The 25,981-nt window shown below is 54.7% G+C and overlaps 1 protein-coding gene across 36 annotated transcripts in view; it reads left to right on the top strand.

Annotated features, from left to right (window-relative positions):
* CFAP46 (cilia and flagella associated protein 46) overlaps window positions 1-25,981 on the top strand; it is a 132,149-nt gene that overhangs the window by 52,778 nt on the left and 53,390 nt on the right. For 32 of the 36 annotated variants that reach the window (XR_013525227.1, XR_013525229.1, XR_013525230.1 and 29 more), the window contains exons 25-33: window positions 4,609-4,665; window positions 5,878-5,962; window positions 10,389-10,527; window positions 10,951-11,134; window positions 14,836-15,295; window positions 16,496-16,701; window positions 17,985-18,647; window positions 19,041-19,190; window positions 22,190-22,338. Coding sequence is in view for 24 of the 36 variants with exons in the window: in XM_078346820.1 (XP_078202946.1) it covers window positions 4,609-4,665; window positions 5,878-5,962; window positions 10,389-10,527; window positions 10,951-11,134; window positions 14,836-15,295; window positions 16,496-16,701; window positions 17,985-18,647; window positions 19,041-19,190; window positions 22,190-22,338 (2,093 nt within the window). In the remaining 12 variants the exon portion in view is untranslated. The remainder of the gene's footprint in view (window positions 1-4,608; window positions 4,666-5,877; window positions 5,963-10,388; window positions 10,528-10,950; window positions 11,135-14,835; window positions 15,296-16,495; window positions 16,702-17,984; window positions 18,648-19,040; window positions 19,191-22,189; window positions 22,339-25,981) is intronic. The other 4 variants (XM_078346831.1, XM_078346830.1, XM_078346826.1 and 1 more) reach the window with 3 other exon arrangements.

Raw genomic sequence — 25,981 nt, 5'->3', positions numbered from 1 at the left:
CAGCAGGGATGGGGAGCGAGGCCCACAGCATCACCGCTTGAGGGGCTTGGATTCCAGGCAGGAGGACGGCCCCACCTGCAGTGAGAGAGGGTGCCCTGAGGAATGGCGAGTGGAGGGCAGGGCAGGCTGGGGGCTGGGCCACAAAGTGCCTCTGGTGGCTTGAGGCAGAGTGGGGTGGTGGGGAGCAGAACCCCCAAGGCCTAGGGGATGGGGCAACCCAGGGAGGATGGTTGTCAGGAGAGGAGCCCCATGAATTTAGGAGTGCATCTCCTTCTAGGGCTGTTGAGGGAGACTGGGCGTGGGTCCTGGCATGGGTCCCGCAGGCCTCCCCAAGACCAGGAGCCTGGCTGGCTCCTCCCTGGGCACAGGCCAGCAGGACAAGCCTCAGCCTTGTGGACTGGGCTTCCTGAACAGGCTCTGGAGTTGGCCTTTTCAAAGTCAGGCCAAGAAGCTGCATGGGGTGTGCATCTGAGGATCACATGCAGTGGCTTCGTGGCCTTGCCCACCGTCTGTGCCTGCTGTCTGATACCCCACTCCCCTGTCCTCCTCCTCCCACTGGAGCTTTGGGTTATGGGGCTCTGCTTCTCCTAGAATGGGCCCTTTTTGTGGGCTCTCTGTGGCTGACTCCTGATTCCTGGTTAGAGCTGAGGCCAGCAGAAGAGAGCTCAGAGTGGGCTGGTCTGGCTCAGCCCTGATCTGAAGACTGACCCGAACCCTCGAGTCATGTTGGGGCCTCTGGGCTGTCCAGCCCACCCCAGCCTCTCTCCCCATGCTGGCCTCCTCCAGGGGAGTGCCTCCTCATCCAGTGCGGTCTTGGCAAAGGGATCCTCCTGGGCTGGCTCCCCCAGAAAGCCCAGGTCTGAGCTCTGTGAAGAGCTGCCTGTGAAGCCAGACTGGAGAGTATAGAGGCCAGCCATGGCTGCTCCGCCCGGCCCGCCATCCCGCGTGTGGGCAAGATGCAGCTTCCTGGCCCCTGGCCCTCCACCCCGCCGTCCCGCATGTGGGCAAGATGCAGCTTCCTGGCCCCTGGCCCTCCACTCCACCAGCCCGCATGTGGGCAAGATGTAGCTTCCGGGCCCCTGGCCCTCCACCCCGTCGTCCCGCGTGTGGGCAAGATGCAGCTTCCGGGCCCCTGGCCCTCCACCCCGCCAGCCCGCGTGTGGGCAAGATGCAGCTTCCGGGCCCCTGGCCCTCCACCCCGCCAGCCCGCGTGTGGGCAAGATGCAGCTTCCGGGCCCCTGGCCCTCCACCCCGCCAGCCCGCGTGTGGGCAAGATGCAGCTTCCTGGCCCCCGGGCTTGGCCTCCCTCTGGTGCTGCCCAGCACATTTTCCGGCTGCCCAGGAAGACCAGAGCAGATTTTTACTGCTTTGAGCAAGAGTCCTGCTGACTCAGATATGTGGCTTCCGCAGGGCCGTGTGAAAGGAGGACCTGTGGACCGTGAGGGCTGGGACGGACGGGGTCGTGGTCAGAGAGCCTCAGGACAGAGCTGCATGTTAACCCCTTAGCAGGCATCTGATTTGCAAGTATTTCCTCCCATTCTCAGTTAACTTTTCACTCATTTGATCATGGCCCTTGAGGCATAAATGCTCCTAATTTTTAAGAGGTCAAATTTATCTGTTTTTCCTTTCGTTGCCTGTCTTTGGTGTCATATCCCTGGTCATGGCCACATCCAGTGCCTGAGGATGTTCTCTACTATTTTCTTCTAAGAATCTTGTAGCTTTAACTCTTGAGTGTCGCTCTTTGATCTGCTTTAAGTTAATTTTTGCATATGGTATTAGGCAAAGGTTCAACGTCGTTCTTTTGCTTGTGGATATCCAGTTTTTCCGGCACCACTTGAAGAGACTCTGCTTTCTCTAGTGAATGTTCTTGGCACCCTTGTTGAAAATAATTTGACCAGAAATGCAAGGCTTTCTTTCGGGGCTCTCTAGTCTATTTCACTGCCCTATATGGGTATCATTTTGCCAACGCTGTTTGCGTTACTGTAGCTCATAATATGTTTCCGAGTTGAAAAGTGTAGGTCCTCCAATTTTGTTTTTTTTTTCAAGACTGTTTTGGCTCTTTGGGGCTCCTTGCAAGTCCATATGAATTTGAGGATAAGGTTTTTAATTCCATATGAGTTTGAGGATAATTTTGTAGACTTTTTTTTTGGTAAAGACTGTTGGAACCCACAGGGATTGTGCTGAGTACTGCTTTGGGTAGTATTGACATTTTAACACTGTTAAGGCTTCCTATCCATGAACATGGGTTAGCTTTTCATGAATTTAGATCTTTAATTTCTTTCAGCAACATTTTATCGCTTTTAGCATGTAAGTCTTTCACCTTCTTGGTTAGATTTATTTCTAAGTACTTAATTTTTTTAAGGTGTCGTGACGAATGGGAGTGCTTTCTGTCTTAGCTCAGGTTGCCGTAACAAAATACCATAGTCTGGGTGGCTTAAACAACATAATTTATTTCTCACAGTCTGGACCTGGAAGTCTGAGATCAGGGTGCCAGCGTGCCTGGGTTCTGGTAGAGAACGTCTTCCTGGCCATGGACGCCCGGCCACCTTCTCACCGTGTCTTCATGTGGCACACGTGGCACACAGGAGGAGAGAGCAGGGTCTCTGGTGTCTCTTCTTAAAGCGTGCTGATTTCATCCTGGGGACCCCACTCTTATGACCTTGTCTAACCCCAGTTACCTCCCAAAGGCTGTGTCTTCAGAGACCACCACAGTGGGAGGTAGAGTCTCGGGACATGAACTTTGGGGGCACAGAGTTCAGTCTGTAGTGCTTTCTACCTAATTTCCTTAGGGATTTTTCATTCCTGGTGAATAAGAACACAGCTTACCGTTGCGCCTGCAACCTTTCTCAGGTCATTAGTTGGCTCTGCTAGCTTCCTTGTAGCTTTGTAAGGGTTTTCTCCACATAGGGTCACATCATCTCTGAACAGAGATAGTTTCACTGCTTCTTCTGCAGTTTAGATACTTTTATTTCTTGTTTTTGTCTGATAGCTGTGGTTCGAGCCCCTGGTGCAGTGTGGAGTAGCAGCAGGGAGGCCATGCCTGTGTCCTGCTCCTGCTCTTAGTGAGAGAGCTTCCGCCTCACCATTGCATGTGACGTGAGCTGTGGGATTTTCATAAGGACCCTGTATCGTGTTGAGGAATTTTCTGAGAGTTTGTATCATGAAATAGCATTGGGTTTTGTCAGACGCCTTTTCTCCATCCATTGAGCTGGTCACGTGGTTCTCTCCTCTGTTGTGTTAACGCTGAGTCCTGCTCTGCGCACAGGGAGCCACCCTGGCCTTTCTCACAAACCCCACTTAGTCATTGTGAGTGATCTTTCAATACGCCGTCGGGTTTCACTTGCTAATCTTTTGTGGAGGATGTTTGCGGCTGTATTCATAAGGGATATTGGTCTGTAGTTTTCTTGTGACGTCTTTATCTGGATTTGCTCTCAGAGTAATGCTGGCCTCACGGAGTGGACCTGGGAGTGTTTCTTTGTCTTTAAGTTTTTGAAGAGTTTGTGTGGATTGCTGCTAATTCCTCTTTAAATGTTTGGTGGAATTCACTGCTGAAGCCATCTAGTCCAGGTCTTTTCTTTATTAAGAGTCTTTGGATGGCTAATTTAATCTGTCATAAGTTCTGTTGAGATGCTGTTTCTTCCCGAGTGTGTTTGGGCGTGTTTGGGTGTGTTTGGAGGGTTCGTTGGTTTTTTTCTGGATTGTCTCACTTGTTGGTTCGAAGGTTCGCAGGATTTTCTCAGAATCCTTCCTGTCTCCCTGACGCCGGCAGGTCGTGTCTTCACCTGCGTTACTTACTCTAGTTATTTGAATAGTCTTTATTTCTTCTGTTAGCCAAAGGCTTGTCCATTCTTTTGGTCTTTTTGAAGAACCAGCTTTTAAACAGTGGATCTCCTTCGTTGTCTGTCTGTTCTCCGTTGTGCCCGTGCCCTGATCTTCAGCGTGTCCTTCCTTCCGCTGGTGCTTTTGGTTCCTTACGACGTAGAGCTGGACTGTAGACTCGAGGTCCCTCAGTGCAGCGCGCACAGCTGTGACTCCTGAGTGCAGCTCACGGCCTCCCCCAAGGTTTTTCTAATGTGCTTTTCATCACGTTGCTTTAGAGCCATAAAACCAACTTAGGGCCGGGCACGGTGGCTCAAGCCTGTAATCCCAGCACTTTGGGAAGCCGAGGCGGGTGGATCACAAGATCAAGAGATCGAGACCATCCTGGTCAACATGGTGAAACCCCATCTCTACTAAAAATACAAAAAAATTAGCTGGGCATGGTGGCGCGTGCCTGTAATCCCAGCTACTCAGGAGGCGGAGGTTGCGGTGAGCCAAGATCGCGCCATTGCACTCCAGCCTGGGTAACAAGAGCGAAACTCCGTCTCAAAAAAAAAAAAAAAAAAAAAACCAACTTAGATGTTTCATATCATTGAAAAACCTCTCGTTAGGTTAGGGGAGTGGTCATAGACTTTGTGACTTACTAGTTCAGTTATTTAGGTGCAATGTCTGTAATTAGATAGAGCCAAATTGTTAGCGCGGAACGTACCCGAGTCACGCAACGCCGAAGTACGTTCCCAGCGGCAAATCCGCACGGCGCTGCAGCAGCCTCCATCCTTGCCTCCTCAGAAAAGAGACTTCAGCTGGGGAGCAGAAGGGGAGCAGAAGGCGGAAGGAGAGACTGAGGCAAGTCTTAGAGCAGGGGCGAGCGTTTATTAAAGAGCTTTACAGCAGAAAAGGAAGGAAGGAAAGGACTCTCGGAAGAGGGCCGAGCGGGAGATGTGAGAGCTCACGTGTGGGGTTCAACCTTCGACTTGGGGTTTCATACTGTGGCGGCACTTTTGCTTAATGCAGCTAAAGCCAGGGTCCTTGTCACACTGCCACAAAAGGTGAGGCTCGTGGGCAATGTGAAGAGTAAGGCAGGGTTTTAGTGGGTGAAAAGAGGAAACACGCTTGGTGAAGTGAGAGCGTGTCCTGCCTGTGCACCTCCCAGCTCACCGACTGAATCCCAGCTTCTCCCGGGAAGAGGAGGGGCCAGGCTCCTCCCCGAGAGCTTCGGCGGCTCCTCCAGTGCGCAGGCCCTCGGAGATTCTATGGGGACCCCTCCCACCTGGCTGCCTCAGTGCACTGGCACACTTCCAGGGTCTCCCTGATGCTTCCCTTGGGTGTACAGTGGCTGCCCCCACGCGGGAGGGGACGCATGCCCAGTGTGTTCGCTGGAGTTGTGCACGTGCTCCTTGAGGTGCTCCCTTCCAGTCGAGTGTCCCTAGAGGAAGGTCAGAGACCAGTGAAACTGCCATTTGCCTGTCAGTGTGAGAGCCTGAGCCCACTCGCCCCGCTCTGAGATCTTTCTGGGAAGCTGCTCATCACCTGTTTCAGGAATTTTTCCGTCCCTTGGGAGACGGCCTTTCCCTGGTGCTGGCTGAGACCTGAGACCAATTGTTACTTTAGATGGACTGACGTTCCTGGTGGAGGGGCCCCTCCTGCCCTGCTCATGTCCCACTGGCTACCGACTGTAGCGAAATGAAAAGCCGAATGATGTCAGCTTGAAAGGAAGACGCTGAGGCAACATGAGAATGAGTCCAGAGTCTACCTGGGCCGGGCGGCCCTGCACTGGCTCCAATTAGAGGCAGTTACGAGTGGGATTTTCAGGGGAAAGAATAGGCCGTTCCTGAGTTGTCTGCCACACATTTACATTAAAATTACATAAGCTGTTAACTGGCTGTATATCGCTCGCTGCAGAATGTGGGCTCCAGCGGCGGGTGCACCAGCGTCAGGGTGGTTGACAGCCATGTGTGGCAGCAGCAGGCAGTTTGAGGAGAGGGACACGTAGCCCCGACGGGTGAAAGACTATCTTGCAACTTTCAAGTTTTCACTTGTTTACTTGTTTTGCTTTAGGAGGAAGAGAAGACGCTGCTCCTGCACCAGTGGCCCACAGCCGACTTCCAAGGCGGCGGGACGGCCCACGGGCATTTCCTTCCAGGTTTGTAGCCGGACAGACAGGCCCATGGGCTCCAGGTACAAGGAAGGGGAAGGACTCGAGCACGATTTTAGACATGGTGCTTTTACATTCCTGTGCCCTGACGTAAAGCGCCCCCACAATAGCTCCAGGCAGCATCTGTTCAGCATTCGATGCATGATAGGCCCTGAGTGCTCTTCGGGAATGAGCTCCTGAGATTCCCTCTCGACATACAAAGAGGCAGAGCCGGGGTCTTCTGACTGTCCCCCTAAAAAGTCACACTGTAAACGATCTGCCGGGATTGGTGCTGAGCCAGTGTGAGGAGCAGCACCCGCGATGCAGCCCAGGAGGAGCTGAGAACGTGTGCCTCAGGTCGCTGGCTTACAGCTTGACTTTACACGTTTTTTGGGGCCAGAAGTTACAGGCAGAGACATCAGTACATGTCTGGGGCACATTGGTTTGGTCCAGAAAGGTAGAACATCTCGGTGGCAAGGGTGTTTCCAGGTCCCTGGTGGATTTGAAGATTCTCTGATTGAGACTTTGTTGAAAGAGTTATTTTCTAACACCTGGAATCAATGGAAAGGAATGTCTGGGTTCAGGTGGGAGCTGTGGGGACCATGGTTTTTATCTTGCAGATGAAGCCTCTGCGCTCTTCTCAGACAAAAAGACACCGTACTCGGTTACTTCTCCCCTGACCCGGGAAAAGCCCCGCAGAGGGAAAATAGGATTCTCAACAGGACGTGGATTTTCCCCACAAGAGACAGCTTGTGGGGCCGTGTCAGAATATGCCAAAGAAAGATATTTGGGTATAAAATGCTTTGATCCCTTTCAGGGCCTGCTGTCCGTCCGCTCTGCTGTGCTAGGATCAGGCTAATGCTTGGTGTCTTCCTGCTGCAGAGTCCGCTGTTTCATGTGGATGCTGGTCCCGTGTGCCTGAGTCCCTAACAGAGAGGAGATGACGCGGCCTGTCCACCCCCGCCCCTCCACCCCAACCCCACTAAACTAGGTTTTCAGGTGTACCTCAGAAGGCCCTTGGCCAAGAGGAGGGTCCACTTGGTCAGCTGGGGGGCTTAGAGCGTTACTGTTGGTTTACGTAACCGTTGTCTGGGTCCACGCGCCCGAGTCCAGAGTGGACACTCAGCTCCCGTCATGGCTGCCGTGAAGTCTGCCTCTCGGCTGTGCCGGCAGAGAAATCGCATTTTTCTCTCCTGCAAAAACAAACGCACAAAAGCACATGCTGGCCTTAGAACAACAGAACCGTATTAGAAAACCAGCTCATCATGTTCACAGAAAAAAATGGTCATCCGCGAAAAAATTATCCCTGTTAAGGGTCCTAAGTGTATTCGGGAAATCTTTAAATGCTGTGGAATGGAAAAGTGGAAACTGCCTTGAGCATTTCAGAGCCAAATAGGCAAAGTTGATTTAAAATGATAAACAAAAGTGTGGCTGTGTGTGGTTGAGTACCACGCTGAGCACCAACCCCAGCAGTGCGTGCAGATGGCTGGTCCTGCAAGCATGAGCCGCAGGCGCACGGCAGGTCTGTCCACCGGGAGGCCAGGCTGCAGCGGGGCAAGGGTTAATCCTCAGGTCGCTGAGCAGGACAGGGGAGAAAGCCTCAGACCCACCTCCCTGAGGAGTCTGGAGATAGAGGTCGTGAGGTTTTAGAGAGGACGGAAGCGTGGAGACGGCTCACTGGTGGAAGAGCACAGGGTCTCAGGAAGGCATTCCCAGGCCAATCCCTATCCCACTCCTCTAGGGGGACTCCACACAGGCACATTCCTCCTCCCCACGCACAGTCCACGGCCCTCACCCCACCCTGGAGGCACCGAAGCTCCACACAGGCACATTCCTCCTCCCCACGCACAGTCCACGGCCCTCACCCCATCCCGGAGGCACTGAAGCTCCACACAGGCACATTCCTCCTCCCCACGCACAGTCCACGGCCCTCACCCCACCCCGGAGGCACCGAAGCTCCACACAGGCACATTCCTCATCCCCACGCACAGTCCACGGCCCTCACCCCACCCTGGAGGCACCGAAGCTCCACACAGGCACATTCCTCCTCCCCACGCACAGTCCACGGCCCTCACCCCACCCTGGAGGCACCGAAGCTCCACACAGGCACATTCCTCCTCCCCACGCACAGTCCACGGCCCTCACCCCACCCTGGAGGCACCGAAGCTCCACACAGGCACATTCCTCCTCCCCACGCACAGTCCACGGCCGTCACCCCACCCTGGAGGCACCGAAGCTCCACACAGGCACATTCCTCCTCCCCACGCACAGTCCACGGCCCTCACCCCACCCCGGAGGCACCGAAGCTCCACACAGGCACATTCCTCCTCCCCACACACAGTCCACGGCCCTCACCCCACCCCAGAGGCACTGAAGCTCCACACAGGCACATTCCTCCTCCCCACACACAGTCCACGGCCCTCACCCCACCCCGGAGGCACCCAGAGAGCCTCGGGGGATGCATGGTGGGTGAGGTCCGGCTGCAGTGCCACTGCCCGTAGACTGAAAGTGCATTGGGTGCTCCCTGGACAGGACTGTGGGTCAGCCAGGAGGTTGCACCTCATGGCCAGCTCTGCCTCCACTTAGGCAGGATTGGAGAGGACTCCTTGCCACCCATGTGTGGTTTCCAAGTTCATCAGACCCTGGTTTACTGCATTCATACGGGAGGAAGCAGGACTCAGGGTCCTGGGACCGACTTGGTTCCTGAGTTTCAGACTTGGAGCAGCTTCTCTGGCCGGTGCCTGGGTGAGGAGGGCCTGGCAGAGTGAGAAGGCCACAGTGAACCCACAGGTCCTGGCGTCCGATGGGGCACCGTGCTCCCAGCCGTGGGCGCGTTCGCTCCTTGGACTCAGTGGTCCAGGTGCCGGCACCAGAGGTGGGTCCTGCTGATACCATGGTGGGGCTGGTGCAGGCGACAGGCTCCAGCCCTCAGCGCTGTGGCCTGCAGGGTGCTGGGGGAGGGCGCTGAGAGAACGGGGTTTGTCTTGCCTTAGGGTCCTATTGTTTATCTTTAAAATTATAGAAAAGCACCAGATTTCTGAAAAGAGGAAGGCATGAGGGACTGCTGAGTCTGAGAAGGCTCCAGAGGGTGGGTGGAGGCAGGCGCTGTCCCGACCTGGCCCAGAGACCCTTGACCAGCACAGCAGGGCCAGTGGGGGCAGCAGGGGGGCAGCAGGCCATGGAAGCAGCGGGAGGGGAGCCAGGTCAGGGGCAGCAGGGGTGCAGCAGGCCACGGAAGCAGCGGGAGGGGAGCCAGGTCAGGGGCAGCGGGGGTGGAGACAGCCAGGGAAACCCGAGACCTGCTGCCAGTATGTGGATGGAGCCTGCATTGGTACCCCACTGTGGTTCTCGGGCACTCAGTGCAGTAGAAATTGACTTGAGACCCAAAGAGTTTTCCAGACAACGCTTCATCGAAGATTCTTCCTGGGACAAGACTCTGAAAGAGTCAGGAGGGCGCAGGAATTGTCATTGGGTAGTGTGTGCAGGCGGGCCCAGACAGCGCCTGTGACGGGGAGGGGACGGTTCAGCATCCTGGTTGCCAAGGAGGTACTGGATCGGGGGCAGCAACAAGGCACAGATCCTCTGCTTGGCGCCCCTTCCCGAGGTGGGGGCTCCATGGCCTTGGTGTGGTATTTCCATCTCCCGAGGTTCCTGGAATCCTTGTGGTAAAAGGATTCTTGGCTGGGAGGTTGTGGAGCAGGCTGGGTTCTGTGATGAGTGGGGATGTGTGATGGGATCCAGCCCTGTGTCCACCCTGTCTCCTTGTGGCTCCTTCAAGTTCATCGGCAGCTCACCCAGACACTGAGAGTTCCGTCCCACCAGGCTCCACCCACTGGCTTGGTGCATATGGTGGCACTGATGGCCCACGGGGCGCCCTATGAGGTCTGCGTGGGGCTCACTCAGCAGGCAGGCAGTCTTTGTGTGTGCCGCGGAGGTGGCACTTTGCCTCTGCATGTCACGCTGCAGCCTGTGCGGAGACACGGGGCTGTTCCCGCACCACAGCAGGCACCAAGCCTGAGGACTCCGGAGCGTGGACATGGTTCTGTGTCCTCAGCTGTGGGGGTGCTTCCCGTGCAACTCCTGAGAGGACCCTGAGTCCTGCTCGCTGATGTTCAGTATGTGGAGACACAGGACTGTGTTTGTGAACACAGAATTCTCCAAGCACATGGAGAGGGAGAGGCGGAGACCAGCAGGGAGACAAGACGGCTGCTTCCCGCGGTGGAAAGGACATCTCGGGTGGCCGGTGGCGGGCTGAAGGGGCCACACGCGTCCACAGCTGGTGTCAGCCATGCAGGGCACGTGCTGGCCTGGGCACCTGTGTAGCCACGGTTCCACCTCGGGGGCACTGTGATGGGCAGTGTAGTCCAGGAGGTCTGAGGGCGCTGTTGGTGAGGGATCAGGCGGCTCCAAGGACACCCCTCCTTCTCCCTCCCAGGGGCTGAGGACGACCTGACACTTCGCGCCGCACTCTACGGCCTGCTCTTCCACAGCCATGCCGACCAGGATGACTGGGAGGGCGGCCTCAAGGTGCTGGACGAGGCTGTGCAGGTGCTGCCTCGGACGGCCCACCGCCGGTGAGTGCTCCCCACACTGCCTGTGAGTGCTCCCCACACTGCCTGTGAGCGCCCCAACACCGCTTGTGAGTGTTGCACCCCTGCTACAGTGTGCTCCCCCCACCCGGAGTATCTCCCCCCACCACCTGTGAACACCCACCTGCTGCACCCTGCCTGGAGCATACTCCCCGACCCCACACGGTCCCTCTCTGCCTGGGCCTCCCCCAGTTCCCACTCGCACTGGAAGACTTGACTTCCCCGGGAAAATTCAACACGGAGAGAGCGGGAACTTAAAACCCAGTGCGGCCCGGAGACCCACACTCAGCGGGCTCTCTTTTGCTTCATCATTTTAAGCAGGGAAGTGGAGGAGTGAGTCTGGGCCGCGTCGCCGATGTTTAAAGCCATCCCATCCCAGCGTAGGGTTGTCGCCTTCCCTTTCTTTAGCCTGATCTTCAAGCACATGATCATCGTGAAGGCCAAGCTCGGGCAGACTTTCTCGATGGAAATACAGAAGTTCAAGGCTGAGAGTGAGGACTACGTGGCAGGCATGTGGCACCGGCTGGCCCTGAACTCACGGAGCGTGTCTGGAGAGCTGGCCTGCTACCAGAGCGCCATCCAGGCCTTGCAGGTGCGAAACCATGAGCATGGGTGCACGTGGTACCGTTTATCCCCGAGTGGATGGGAGAACCGTGTGTACAACAGCTCAGCTGGGAACTGGCATGGGTGGCACTTATGGCAGCGATGGCTGACGGTGCAGAATGCACCACATGGCCCCGGGGACGATGGACAGAGTTGGTTTCAGTGGTCCCTTTCCAGCATGGAGGGGTCATGGTCAGGTCCTCGTCCCTGAGGAGGGTGTGGGGAGCTCAGAGGGTGATGTCCCAGGTGGAAGCACCTAGGCTCCTCTAGAGGCACAGGGGCCCAGATGGGCGGGTGGCGGCAGAGGAGAGCAGGGCTCTGCAGGACCCTGGGATTTGGGGGTCGTGGAGGACGTTGGTGTGTCTTCCCTACCCACAGAAGCCAAGACAGTTTCCCTGGATACACCTGGAGTGGGCTTGGGAGAAGGTGGGTGCTTTGGCGTCGATCTGACTCCTCTGCTTATCAGGAGCAAGGGCCATGCGGGGCACAGCCCAGAACTTCGTCGTGGGGACAAAGGCATCCCAGGCCCCTGGCGTGAAAGGCGCGAACCTTTCAACATTAGTGAATACCTTAAAAGGCTTTTCTGTTACACAGGATGTTTCTCTGGCTGAGAGCAACCCTCCCGAGGACTTTGGATTGCTCTGGGGTCCAGGCAGCCCCCGGCGTGGGGTAACTGAGGATAGTCCGGAGGCTCTGCCAGGTGCTAAGAGTGCAGCTCAGGGCACTGGGCTGTCAAGGCAGACTCCCGGGTACTGCCACGGGAGCCACGGGAAGCCACGGAGCCTTGCTTCGGGGAACCAGAGGACATGTCGTTCCTTGGCAGTTGCCCTGCTGGGGTTGGCAGGGATCAGGCAGGGACCCAGCCTCCTCCAGGGAAAGCAGGAAGGGCCTGAGGAGGGTGACGGGAAGGCAGGGCCCAGCTGAGCCGTGCTGGCCCTCGGGCCCTGGAAAGTGTTTTCCGTCCTCACTGACCCGAGTCCTTCCTTTAGTTGTCTGTTTTTGTTAGAGGTACAATGTGATGTTTTTAGTAAATTCTCAGGGTTATGCAGTCATCACCCCCACACAATTTTAGAACGTTTCATCGCCCCCCAAAACCCTGAGTCTGTCAGCACTCACTCCCCATCCTTCCCTCCCTCCGCTGGCCCTGTGAGCCACGGATCTGGACATTTTCTGTAAACAGAACGGAGCATGACATGGTCCTTTGCTCAGTGTGACATCGCCTGGGGCCGTCTCCATCGTTCCCAGTCAGGGCTGAGTAGTGTCCGGTGTGTGTCTGACGCTCTGTTACGTGCTTATCCATTAGGCCACAGATGGCCGTTCGTGTTGTTGCCCACTGTTTGCCTGCTGTAAAGAAGGCTGCTGTCAGCATTTGCTCGCGCGTTCTGCTGGCCCCGTCCGGGCCTCCCGCGGGCACAGCCCCGTGGTGGAGTTGCTGGGCACACGGCTGCCCTGTGGGGGACTGTCGGAGGGAGGGCCGGATTGTCTCCCTCAGCGGCCGCAGTGTTGCTGTCCCCACCCCCAGCGCATGGGGCTCTGGTTTCTCCACCCCTCACCAGCTCTCGATCTCATCTGACTTCTAGCTGTGCTGTGGGCGTGAAGGGGTGTCTCCTCGTGCCTGCCTACATTTTCCCAGTGACTGAAGATGGGGCGTGTGTTCCCAAGGGCTCATGGGCCATTTGTAGGTCGTCAAAGTGTCCATTGCGGTCCTCTGCCCGTGTGTAATCTGCTTGTAGGAGCTCGCGGTGTATTAGGGGTGCAGGTTCTTTAGCAGGAGTGTCATCCAACCCCTTCTCATTCTCTGAGCGGCTTTTCCAACCACTTCTTCACTTTCTGGGTGGCACGATTCATGGCATAGTTCAAAATTGTGATGGAATTCTAGTTGTCTATTTGTTGTGTTGGCACTTGTTGTCTTGGTATTGTAGCTGCATCTGCTCATGTTGATGGCGTCGTGTCTGCAATTGCCTGCCTGCGTTGATGGGGCTGTGTGTGTGTTTACATGCATTGACGGCGCCGTGTGTGCGTTTACACGCGTTGACGGTGCCGTGTGTGCGTTTACATGTGTTGACGGCGCCGTGTCTGCGATTGCCTGCGTTGACGGCGCCGTGTGTGCGTTTACATGCGTTGACGGCGCCGTGTGTGCGTTTACATGCATTGACGGCGCCGTGTGTGCGTTTACATGCGCTGACGGTGCCGTGTGTGCGTTTACATGCGCTGACGGGGCCGTGTGTGCGTTTACATGCGTTGACGGCGCTGTGTGTGCGTTTACATGCGTTGATGGCGCTGTGTGTGTGTTTACATGTGTTGATGGTGTGTGTGTGTTTACACGCGTTGATGGCGTCGTGTGTGCGTTTACATGCGTTGATGGCGCCGTGTGTGCGTTTACATTCGTTGATGGCAGTGTGTGTGCGTCTGTGCATGTTGATGGTGCTGTGTCTACATTTACATGCGTTGATGGCATTGTGTGTGCGTTTACATGCGTTGATGGCGCTGTGTGTGCGTTTACATGCGTTGATGGCGCTGTGTGTGCGTTTACATGCGTTGATGGCGTTGTGTGTGCGTTTACATGCATTGATGGTGCTGTGTGTGCGTTTACATTCATTGATGGCAGTGTGTGTGCGTCTGTGCATGTTGATGGCGCTGTGTCTACATTTACATGTGTTGATGGCATTGTGTGTGCGTTTACATGAGTTGATGTTGTATGTGTGTCTGCCCGTGTTAATGGCGTTGTGTCTACATTTACATGCGTTGATGTTGTGTGTGTGTCTTCCCGTGTTAATGGCATTGTGTCTACGTTTACATGGGTTGATGGTGTTGTGTGTGCGTTTGCTCATGTTGATGGTGTCGTGTCTGCAAAACTCGAGGTGATGAAGGTTTGTTCCCTGTTTTCTTCTGAGTTTTATAGTTGTAGCTCTTATGTTTATGAGTTATACAGTGTGAGGCAGGGTCCCGGCACTCCTCAGGCTGTGGACACCAGGTGGCCCTGCACTTCTGTTGAGAAGATGACCCGCTTTCTCTTGAACTTCCCCATCAGGCCAAGGCCCACCCCAATGTGCACAGCTTTTGTGGGAGCCATCACCAGCCTCCACAGCTATTCCCCTCCCTCCCCATCTGTGGACTTCCTTCACGGGGCTTCCAGGCCCCACTGCCCCACTGGTTCCTCATCCTTCTCCCCTTCTCACCTCTTCATGACAGAGGAAGCCCTGGGTTAAGGGCAGGACCTTGGCGATCTGATTAGCACCCCACGTCCTGAACTAAGTGCCGAGTGCGCACGGGCCACGCCTTGGGCTGGGCTCTGCATCTGGGCACAGGACAGAGCAAGCACCTTTCCTGCCCTGCGGGGGCCTCCCCTCCAGCAGTGACACAGGGATGCCCACAAAACCACCCAGAGAGGGCCACCCTCAGACCAGGGGACAGCAGGACCCCTGTCTTGTGTCCTCCTGCAGCTCAGGGAACGAGTGGGCCCTGGGAGGGCTGCCTGTGAAAACAGACAGCAGTGCCAGATGTTCCACCTGGAACGTCTCAATGACCCTAAATGGCAACTTGGTCTCATTAGAGGTGGCCTCCAAACGTAATTGTGGGGGGGAAGAATGAACCTTTTCTTTAGAAAATGAGCAGTGAAAGTGTTTCACAGTACAAGTGATGCCTTCTGGGCCATCCTGAGGATCTCACCCTTCCCGTTCGATCCCAAAGAAGCCTGAGACAGCGTGGCAGAAGGTGGAGTACCTCCTGGAGTTCAGCCAGTGGCTCTACCACAGACACTTTCCTCTTGAGGACGTGGTCTTCCACCTCCGCTGGGCCATCGAGATCATGCTGGCCATGAAGCCGCCTGGTGACAGCCCTGAACCAGAGCCCACGCCGGATGGTAGGTCCACACCGCGGCCAGAGCCCACGCCGGATGGTAGGTCCACACCACGGCCAGAGCCCACGCCGGATGGTAGGTCCACACCGCGGCCAGAGCCCACGCCGGATGGTAGGTCCACACCGCGGCCAGAGCCCACGCCGGATGGTAGGTCCACACCGCGGCCAGAGCCCACGCCGGATGGTAGGTCCACACCGCGGCCAGAGCCCACGCCGGATGGTAGGTCCACACCGCGGCCAGAGCCCACGCCGGATGGTAGGTCCACACCGCGGCCAGAGCCCATGCCGGATGGTAGGTCCACACCGCGGCCCGGGTGCTGACCCCACACTGCCCCCCAGCACTCTCCTCCTGTCCGTAGCCTAAACGGCCTTTAGGTGTCCACATGTCCATGCAGGCTTTGGAGGTCAGGAGCCCCTGGCCCGTCTAAGTAATGCCCTCTGCAGGGGCCCTGAGATACTCAGTCTGACAGCCACCAAATCACCTTTGCAGAGCGGCTCCCTGCAGGTCAGGTGGAAGGCAGGTTCTCAGGCACGTGGCTGGGCCAGCCCAGAGGCCACCTTCCTCAGGACGCCGGGGGAGGGGGAGTCCTGAGCTCCTCAGACCCTGTGGGCACCTTGGCCATCCCCAAATTCCATTCCAACTCGGGGGGGGGCTCCCTTCTCCAGCTGCAGGCCCCTGCTCACAGCAGTGCAGAGGGGTGGGGGTTGCTGGTAAGCGGGGACCTGGGCAGACAATGGAGGCCTCACTGCCATCATCCAGGGCTTAACCATGGCCGGTGCCTGGGCACAAGCCCAGGGTGACCTGCGGCAGAAGCTCTGTGGGGTGCGCAGGTCGCCCCCCCCACACGCACACGCACACGCACAGGCACACATGCACACACAGGGACACAGGCACATGCGCGCACACACACAGGCACACACGCACACACAGGCACACGCACTCACACATGCAAGGCACACACAGGCACACACATGCGCACACAGGCACACATGCACGAACACACAGGCACACGCACACACATGCACAGTGCAACCGACCTGGCGCACTTAACAGCGCTGGCTCTCTCAGGGTCACCCTCCCTGAGGCAGGTCCTAGCCCCCTGTCAGGATGAGGGGGTCCCCCTGCTCAGAACCCCCAGGCCCTCAGGGCCATCTGGGACAGGAGCAGGGCACCCAGGCCAGGTGCAGATTATGAGGCTTCCAGGGCACACAGGGCATGAGGAGAGCCCTCGGGGGCCTGGGGGGCTGGGGCTGGAGCTGGGAGCGGAGCTGCTCCTGGGGGTGAGGGGGTGGCCAAGCTCAGCCTTCTCAGAATCAGTGCGTCACGTAGTTCCTCCCCTGGCTCCCAGCCCTCAGCAGAGAGCAGCGCACAGGGGCCAGTGAGGCAGGGGTCGGAAAGGCGCCAAGCAGCCTCGGGCAGGGGAGGGAGTGGCCCGGGGCCCACAGGTCCATAACCGAGCCTTCTCTCAGCCTCGGGCACCCCATGTTTCAGGGGAGTACGTGCCCATGCAGATGCCCCCACAGAGCCCCGTGTCAGAGACTGGGGAGACGGTGTCCCCGGAGCAGCTGTGCAGTGTGCGGCAGCTGGAGGCGCTGGCCCGCGGGCACATCCTGCTGGCCCTGGTGCTGTCGCCCGGTGCCCAGGGCTACGAGGACTGCTGCCTGGCAGCCTACGCCTTCCTCAGGCGCATCTGGCAGGTGAGGCCTGGCGCAGGCTCCACCGTGTGGGACAGGCCACAGGTTCCGGGAAACTGCAGCGCGTGTTTTAAAGACATCAGAGCCTTTCCCCGTATTTCCTAAAGACCTTTGAGGTGTGAGCAGTTTCTCGCGCGACATCCAGGTTCTTACTCTCCACTGAATGATTCCCATCGTGTAAAATCAAGAAACTCCCGTCTTGGCCCCTGCACCCTCCACATTCCCAGCACTTCCCAAGGGAGAGGCCCGCGTCTGCCTCCAGATCAGCTGGTCCTCCCAGACACTGCCCTGGTGCCCTTGCCAACCACCTAAAACTGCTCCTGCCCGGCTCGCCACACCAAGGCCATAGCAGGCACCTCTGTTGGCATCTAGGGCCCAGAAACCCTGAACTGTCACTGATGGGGCTTCCGGACCCTTCTTTTGTGCCCCACCCCCCATCCCACTCCTCATCCGGCTCCTCCTCCCATCCCTCAGCCCACACCTCCTCCCACCCCTCCCCGTAGGGCCCACCGAGAGCAGCTGTTGGGAGCCGAGGGCCCTCGGGGACCACCCCGTGCGCCTGCCCAGCCTCCCGCAGGCTGCAGCCTAACACGTCGGTGCTGGGCACAGCAGGCCTTTCTTCTGGGTATGACTTTGCCCAGAGGCCCCACAGGGCATCCCAGGATCAACAGACCCACTGCCCAGCCATGTGCAGAGCAGGAAAGGTGGGGAGGCCCCCACCCCATCTTCGGCCCCCCCACCAGCCTCCACCACTGCCAGACCTGGGGCTGTGGGCATCCATGCCTTCATTCTTTGTGACTCTTCTAGGAGAATTGTTCAACGTTACTCTCGTGTTCTTAATCAGAGATCTTGAACTCATTCACCTAAGGAGTGGCGAGTCCTCCCCCAGGGCCAGCCACGCCTGCCCCAGACCCCCAAGTGTGCTAGGGCTGCAAGGGGTCGGCTGGGCCTGCCAAGGAGATGTACCCAGTGTCCTCCCTGCCTGGGAACAGCCCCCACGAGGACCGCTGCCGGGAGGCTGTGGGGTGGCCAGCAGGAAGCCCCAGGGCCCAGGGTGTCCTGCTGTGTCCCCGGCAGTTGAGTGAGGCAGCCCCCAGTGGCCATGCCCCGGGCCAGCCCCGCTTTCCTGACAGCAGCTGATGGGGGGACGCAAGGTTACCAGAGCACTAGAGTCCAGGGACCCCCACGGGTCTGGGCGTCCCTCATCCAGGAGTGGAGGAGTGGGCGGAGTAGGCCGCGGGTCAGTTTTCAGTGCTGCAAATGTGGATTTCATGCCCCCCCGGCAGGTTTCCTTGACAACAGCCGGAAAATCAGTTACAGACAGCAGACCCCTGGCAGCAACCAGCTCACGTCTGTCATTGCCTAAAAAAGAGAAGGAGAAGGAGAAGGGAAAGGAAGAGAAAGTCAAGGAGGCCAAACAGGTGACACCCAGGCGGCCACGGTGCAGTGCAGGGCTGGGCCGGGGATGGCCTGTGCCTCAGTTTCCCCACCTGTCAGGGTTCTTGGAGGAGCACCAGACGGCCGCGGTTCAGGGCCAAGCCGGGGATGGTCTGTGCCTCAGTTTACCTGCCTGTCAGGGTTCTCGGAGAAGCCCCAGGTTGTCTCAGTGCAGGGGCTGGGCCGGGGAAGGCCTGTGCCTCAGTTTCCCTGCCTGTCAGCGTTCTCAGAGGAGCTCAGGTGGTCTCAATGCAGGGGCTGGGCCCAGGCCGGCATCTGTGCCTCAGTTTCTCTCCCCCATCAGGGTTCTTGGAGGACAGTGCAAGGGCATGTCTGTTAAGCACCCCGGCTTGATCCTGGTGGGAATCCTGGATCTAGAGCCACGTAACACATGCAGTTTGCACAAAGGACATTGCCCCAGGTCCACCAGGCCCAGAGGCCGTGGTGTGTTGGGGGCTGGGTTCCAGAACAGTGAGAAGAGTGTTTTTTCATCGTGTGAAACCTTTCCCTCTGTAAGTATCCACTTCTCCAAGGTCTGAGAAACCACTTGGCTGCCCAGCTTCCCGAAGCGGGATGCTCACACCTGCACCCTGGCATGAGCACTGCTGAGCTCACCAGTCAGCTGCCATTGAGGCGAGATGCAGGAGGCAGAGGCTGCAGAGCCTTAGCTCTCGGGGGTCCTGAGCCGGGGCACCCCCAGGCCAACTCTGGATGTGCACGGGGCAGAAAGCTTTGCGTGCACTGCCTGCAGATAGTGTCGGAGGCTGGGTCTGGGCGCTCGCTGTCTGCTGGTGGGAGGACACCGGCTCCTCAGGCTGTGACCTGCCTGCTGTGCGGCTGTGCCGAGGAGCTCTGCTGTTTGTAAACCACGATTTCGGGTAAATCCTGCATTCTTGCCTTTCCAGTCTCAAAGCCTAGCTGCTAACAAACCACTGGAACATTTGCCCACCAGCATAGAAGAGTGGGCTTGCTTCTCCTGCCCCGAGGAAGTGCTGTCTGTACTGAAACAGGACAAAAGCGACTCCACTGTTAACACCGAAAGTATCCAGAAGCCGGTACTTTGACATAAAGACCAGGCTCACCTTGGTCACAGCATGGCGTCCCCTTGACCTGTCCCCAAGTCCAGCTTCCACTGTGGGCTGTAGCCAGAAAGAGGATACGACAGGGTCCCCTCAGCCCCCAGCCCCACACCAGCCTTCCCGGCACCACTCTCTGCCCCCAGCTGCTGACACCCATGGAAACCCTTCCTTCTTTCCCCACGAGACACGCCAGGATGGTTCTCTGTGTTTGTGGCAACCTCCCACAACCGGGTGGTTAAAAAAGCAGAAATGGGCTGGGCGCAGTGGCGCAGAGCTTAATCCCAGCACTTTGGGAGGCCGAGGTGGGCGGAACATGAGGTTGGGAGATCGAGACCATCCTGGCCAACATGATGAAACCCCGTCTCTACTAAAATACAAAACATTAGCTGGGCGTGGTGGTTCGCACCTGTAGTCCCAGCTACTTGGGAGTCTGAAGCAGGGGAATTGCTTGAACCCAGGAGGTGGAGGTTGCAGTGAGCCAAGATTGCGCCGTTGCACTCTAGCCTGCTGACAGAGCAAGACTCTGTCTCCAAAAAAAAGCAGAAATTGATCCCCTCACAGTTCTGGAGGCCCAGAAACCCAAAATCAGTATCCCTGGGCTCAAACCCAGGTGTGGGGAGGGCTGCACGCCATCCAGGGCCCCGGGGAAGAGTCCCTCATGCCTTATCCCTGTCAGCGTCTGTGGTCACATGGCCTCCTTTTTGTGCGGAGATCTCCTGCTCCCTCCCACTCCCTCCCACGGGATTACATTTAGGGCATACCTGGACTATCCCGGAGACCCTCACCACCTTGGGGTCCTCAGCTTCTCACATCCACACGTCCTTTTTGCCTTTCTGTGGCCATGCACACAGCTCCAGGGACGAGGACTGGGTGTCCGCCAGGTCTCCATGCCTTGCTTGAGTGGATTCTTTTTGGCGAGCATCCTTCAGCCGGGACTCTGTCTGTGGCTCTGTCCCCATGGTTTGTTTTGTGCATTGCTATGGGTCCATTGCGTGGACAGGCACAGTCTGTCTGTGTTTCATGCATTGCTGTGGATGACCCATTGTGTGGACAGGCCACGGTCTGTGTGTTTCATGCATTGCGGTGGGTGACCCATTGTGTGGACAGGCCACGGTCTGTGTGTTTCATGCATTGCTGTGGGTGACCCATTGTGTGGACAGGCCACGGTCTGTGTGTTTCATGCATTGCTGTGGGTGACCCATTGTGTGGACAGGCCACGGTCTGTGTGTTTCATGAATTGTTTTCTTGTTATTGTTGTTAAGCTCTTAATAACTTTAGTAATTTGTCTGTAGATTATTTTGGATTTTGTGTGTAAGTCATTTTACCTGCAAACAGGTTTTTCTTTTCAACTTTCCATTCTTTACACTGGTTTTTTCTTTACCTTATCTTGTATTCTGGCAAGGACCTCCCGCATGAGGTTGAATTAACACAGTGATACCATCCACTTCCGTCTTGCTCCCTATGGCAAAGGAAGGTCATCAACATTTTACTGTCAAGTGTAACTGATGTTTGTTGTGGGCTTGTGAGGAAGACGAGGTTTTTTGTTTGTTTTTTTTTTGAGATGGAGTTTCGCTCTTGTTACCTAGGCTGGAGTGCAATGGCGCGATCTCGGCTCACCACAACCTCCGCCTCCTGGGTTCAGGCAATTCTCCTGCCTCAGCCTCCTGAGTAGCTGGGATTATAGGCACGGGCCACCACGCCCAGCTAATTTTTTGTATTTTTAGTAGAGACGGGGTTTCACCATGTTGACCAGGATGGTCTTGATCTCTTGACCAAAGACAAGGTTTAATTTTCCTTTCGTGTGTGTCCTCAGGCTGTGGTAAAAGTAATGCTGGCCTTTTAGTCAGTTAGAAAGTGTTCCTTTCTGACCATTCTTAAGGGGAGTTTATATAAGATTGGTGGTTATTTCATCCTTGAAAGTTTGGAAGAATTCCCTGGTGAAGCCGTCTGAGCCCAGAGCTTCCGTTTGGGAAGCTTTTAAATGATGGAACCAGTGTGTGCCATAGTTATAGAATTCTTCGGAGCTTCTGTTTCTTCTTGTCATGAAGTTGTTCTCAGTGTCCTTGCATTACCTTTTAATGCCTGTGGGATCTGTAGAGATCCCTGTCACTCCTCGCTCGCTCTCCCGATCAGCCTCTCTGGGACGGATCCATTCCATCAACCTCTCAAATTCCATCAGCCCCTCAAAGCACCCCTGTGCTTTCCAGGCTGCCCACGGCCCCTCTGCCTGGCCGTCGTCCCTGAGGGGACGGCCGCCTCCTAGAATGCCTTGAATTCTAAGGTGCAGCCCTTCGGGAATCCAGCCTGAAAGAGAGAGAGCAGAGCTCTTGGTGGGCCCCGAACCCAGCTTTCTGAGCCCAGCCTGCAGCACCATCTGGAGCACCACGTGGCCCTCAGCCGCCTCGGTGCCTGACGGCCAGGCTCGCGTCCTGGATGCATGCTGTCTTCCAGATCTTGGCCCGGTCATTCTTTGGACATTGATTAACCCCCAGTTCTTGGATTTTTGCAACAGGGTCGTCCAGCTTTCCTAATGTCCCACTCAAGAGTAATTGTTTTAACAAACCGAGTCCAACATCATGGGAAGCATTAGCTCTTCTGCATATATTAAGTTTTTAAGTGGTTGTGTGTACACAGAAGAAATCCTGTTTCTAATGAGTCAGTAGTTTTCAGTAGAAAAGTGAAACAAACACATAAATTTGAATAAATACAGGAATGAGTATGTTTCTTATGAGGATCTTCATAGTTGGGTGCTGATGTTCACAAAAATTATCACGTGTGATAAAATGAAACCCGTGAGTGGAGGAAGGAAGAAGGGTAGCACACCCTCCATCCATCCCACAGACCCGCTCTGAGCACCTGCTGTGTGCGGACACGTGCTGGCGCAGGGAGGGAGGGAGGTTTCTGAAGAAAGACCCTTATGCTTGTGGTCTGCAGCTGCTCCCGTGACCTCATACGTGTGTCATCTGTCCATGTAGACGTACAGTCTGTATTTCCTGGACCACCTGGTCAAGGCCCTGCAGAAGATGTGCCTGCACGAGCTCGCGGTCCCCATCCTGCAGCTGGGGGTGCTGATTTCGGAGTCCGTGGTGGAAAGCAAGGGCCTGGCGGATCTCTACCGCCTTCGGTGGGTACAGCTGCTTTCTATTCCTGAGTGTGATTTCTCCAAAGCAATACGAAAATGAACAACATGTTAAAATATTAATTATGTCATTGTCTGTGCAATAATCAGGTCCCTGGAACTTGGACACCAAGTAAATAAAAATGTTTGTCTATAAAAATGGTATTTTTGGTTGGGACGAGAGGACTGTTTGATCCCAGGAGTTTGAGACCGGCCTGGGCAATGTAGCAAGACACTATTTCTACAAAAAATTTAAAAATATATTAGCCAGGTATGGTGACACACACCTGTTGTCCCAGCTACTCGGGAGGCCGAGGCAAGAGGATCACCTGAGCTGAAAGAGTCGAGGCTGCGGTGAGCTCTGATCGTGCCACTGCGCTCCAGCCTGGGCAACACAGCATGACCCTGTTGCTAACAATCTTTCAAACAAAATACGATGTTTTTATTTTAAAATTTATCCCTGATCCTTAAGAGAATGTTCTTGTTTTAAGGGTGTATCTTGGAGATACTGCAGGTTGGCTTTCCAGTGTATATAAAAGTTGTGTTTACACTATTCTGTCATCTGTCAAGTGTGCAACAGCATTATGTCTAAAAAATGTACCTGTATTCATTTAAAATGTATGTACTAAAAGTGCTAAAAAGCCTAGCAGTTTCTTAAAATGAGACAACAATGAAATGTGCCCCATTGCTCAACTCTTTCACAAAAGGTTTCTCTGTCGCAGGCAATGCTGTTTGACGGAATTTCACCCACGGTAGAAGGTATTTCAAAATTGCAGTCAGTCTCTTAGATGCTTCAGCCACGTGATCAGCTCAATCCATGGAATATTCTAGGCCCTTTGTTGTCACTTCCACGGTGTTCACCAGGAGCAGGTCCCATCCCAAGAAACCGCTTTCTCTGCTCTTCCGTAAGAGGCAATCGGGTTTTCTCTTCAGATGGCGCAGATCAGTCCATCTTCAGGCCCCACTTCTGATTCTAGTCCTCCTGCTGCTTCCCCCCATCTCTGGCTTCTTCTACTGAAACCTTGAACCCTTCAAAGTCATCCCCGAGCGCTGGATGAAGTCATCCACTTCTTCCAAATTCCTGTTAATGTTGCAGTTTTGGCCTCCTCCCATGAATCAGGAATGTTTTTAATGGGATCTAGAATGGTGAATCCTTTCCAGAAGGTTTTCAATTCACTTTGCCCTGATCCATCAGAAGAATCACTCTTGGTGGCAGCTATAACTTTATTAAATGTGCTTCTTAAATAGTAAGACTTAAAAAGTGGAAATGACGCCTTGGTCCAGGCTGCAGAATGGATGTGGTGTTAGCAGGTGCAGGGAGAGCATTCATCTCCTTGTGCATCTCTATGAGAGCTCTTGGGTGGCCGGAGCATTGCCCCTGAGCAGTCCTATTCTGAAAGGAATCTGTGTTTCTGAGCAGTAGGTCTCAACAGTGGGCTTTAAGTATTCAGCAAATCACGCTGTCAGCAGACGTGCTGTCGCCCAGGCCTTGCTGTTCCACTTACAGAGCAGAGGCAGAGTCGATTTAGCATCATTCTTAAAGGCCCTAGGATTTTCAGAATGGTGAATGAGGACTGGCTTCAGCTGAAAGTCCCCGGCTGTGCTGACCCCTAACAAGACAGTGGGCCTCTGCTCGGAAGCTTTGAAGCCAGGCATTGACTTCTGTCCAGTCATGGAAGTCCTGGCTGGCATCTTCTTGCAGTAGAAGGCTGTACAGTCTACAGTGAAAAGCTGTGGATTAGCATAGCCACCCTCAGTGCTCTGATGAGCTACATCTTCCAGCTAACCTGCTTCAGCCTCTCCATCAGCACTTGCTGGTCCACCTGGCACTTTTTTGTTTTTTTTGTTATTAAAATATACGGGCATTTTTATTTTTTTAATTTCTTTTTTGTGCAATCATAGATTTTTATTCTTCTGGGTACATGTATCTTTGCATGTGAGGTGGGTTTCCTGGATACAGCACACCAATGGATTTTGGCTTTTTATCCAATTTGCCAGTCTGTGTCTTTTGATTCGTGCATTTAGCCCATTTACATTTGGGGTTAATATTGTTATGTGTGAATTTGATCCTGCCATTTTGATGCTAGCTGGCTGTTTTGCTTGTTAGTTGATGCAGATTCTTCATTTTGTTGATGCTCTTTACCATTTGGTATGTTTTTGGAGTGGTTGGTACTGGTTGTTCCTTTCTATGTTTGGGTGCCTCTTTCAGGAGCTCTTGTAAAGCAGGGCTGGTGGTAACAAAATCTCTGAGTACTTGCTTGTTTGCAAAGGATTTTATTTTTCCTTCACTTAATGAAGCTTAGTTTGGCTGGATATGAAATTCTGGGTTGAAAGTTCTTTTCTTTAAGGATGTTGAATATTGGCCCCCACTCTCTTCTGTCTTGTAGGGTTTTTCCTGAGAGATCTGCTGTGAGTCTGATGGGCTTCCCTTTGTGGGTAATCTGACCTTTCTCTCTGGCTGCCCTTAGTATTTTCTCCTTCATTTCAACCCTGGTGAATCTGAAGATTATGTGCCTTGGGGTTGCTCTTCTTGAGGAATATCTTTGTGGTGTTCTCTGTATTTCCTGGACTTGAATATTGGCCTGCCTTGCTAGGTTGGGGAAATTTTCCTGGATAATATCCTGAAGAGTATTTTCCAGCTTGGATTCATTCTCTTCGTCACATTCTGGTACGCCTATCAAACGTAGATTAGGTCTCTTCACATAGTCCCACATTTCTTGGAGACTTTGTTCATTCCTTTTTGCGCTTTTTTCTCTAATCTTGCCTTCTCGTTTGATTTCATTGAGTTGATCTTCAACCTCTGATATCCTTTCTTCTGCTGGTCAATTCGGCTGTCGAAACTTGTGCATGCTTCGCGAAGTTCTCATGTTGTGTTTTTCAGCTCCATCAATTCACTCATATTCCTCTCTAAGTTATCCATTTTTGTTATCATTTCTTCAAATCTTTTTTCAAGGTTCTTAGTTTCTTTGCATTGGGTTAGAACATGTTCCTTTAACTCACAGAAGTTTCTCATTACCCACCTTCTGAAGTCTGATTCTGTCATTTCATCACACTCATTCTCCATCCAGTCTTCTTTCCTTGCTGGTGAGGAGTTGTGATCCCTTGTAGGAGGAGAGGCATTCTGGTTTCGGGTGTTTTCCTCCTTTTTTGCACTGGTTTCTTCCCATCTTTGTGGATTTATCCACCTGTCATCTGTGTAGTTGCTGATTTTCAGATTGGGTCTCTGAGTGTACGTCCAGATTGTTGATGATGAAGTTATTTCTGTTTGTTAGTTTTCCTTCTAACAGTGTGGCCCCTCTGCTGGAGGACTGCTGAGGTCCACTCCAGGCCCTGTTTGCCTGGGAATCACCTGCAGCAGCTGCAGAACAGTAAGGGTAGCTGCCAGTTTCTTCTTCTGCTTTCTTTGTCCCAGAATGATGCCCGCCCAATGTCAGTCTGATCAGTCCTTTGTGAGGTGGCTCTTTGGATATACAGGGGTCAGGGAGCTGCTTGAGGAGACAGTCTTTCCTTTATAGGAGCTCAAGTGCTGAGCTGTGAGCTCCGTTGTTCATTCAGAGCTCCTGGGCAAGTACGTTTAAGTCTGCTGCAGCAGAACTCATAAGCCCCTTTTTTTTTCACTGGGTGCTCTGTCCCTGGGAGTTAGGGCTTT

This window comes from Callithrix jacchus, chromosome 12 (genome assembly GCF_049354715.1).
Source record: "Callithrix jacchus isolate 240 chromosome 12, calJac240_pri, whole genome shotgun sequence".
Classification (NCBI taxonomy): Eukaryota; Metazoa; Chordata; class Mammalia; order Primates; family Cebidae; genus Callithrix; species Callithrix jacchus.
Note: the sequence above shows the minus strand (reverse complement) of the source record. Positions and strands in the feature narration are given on the sequence as shown.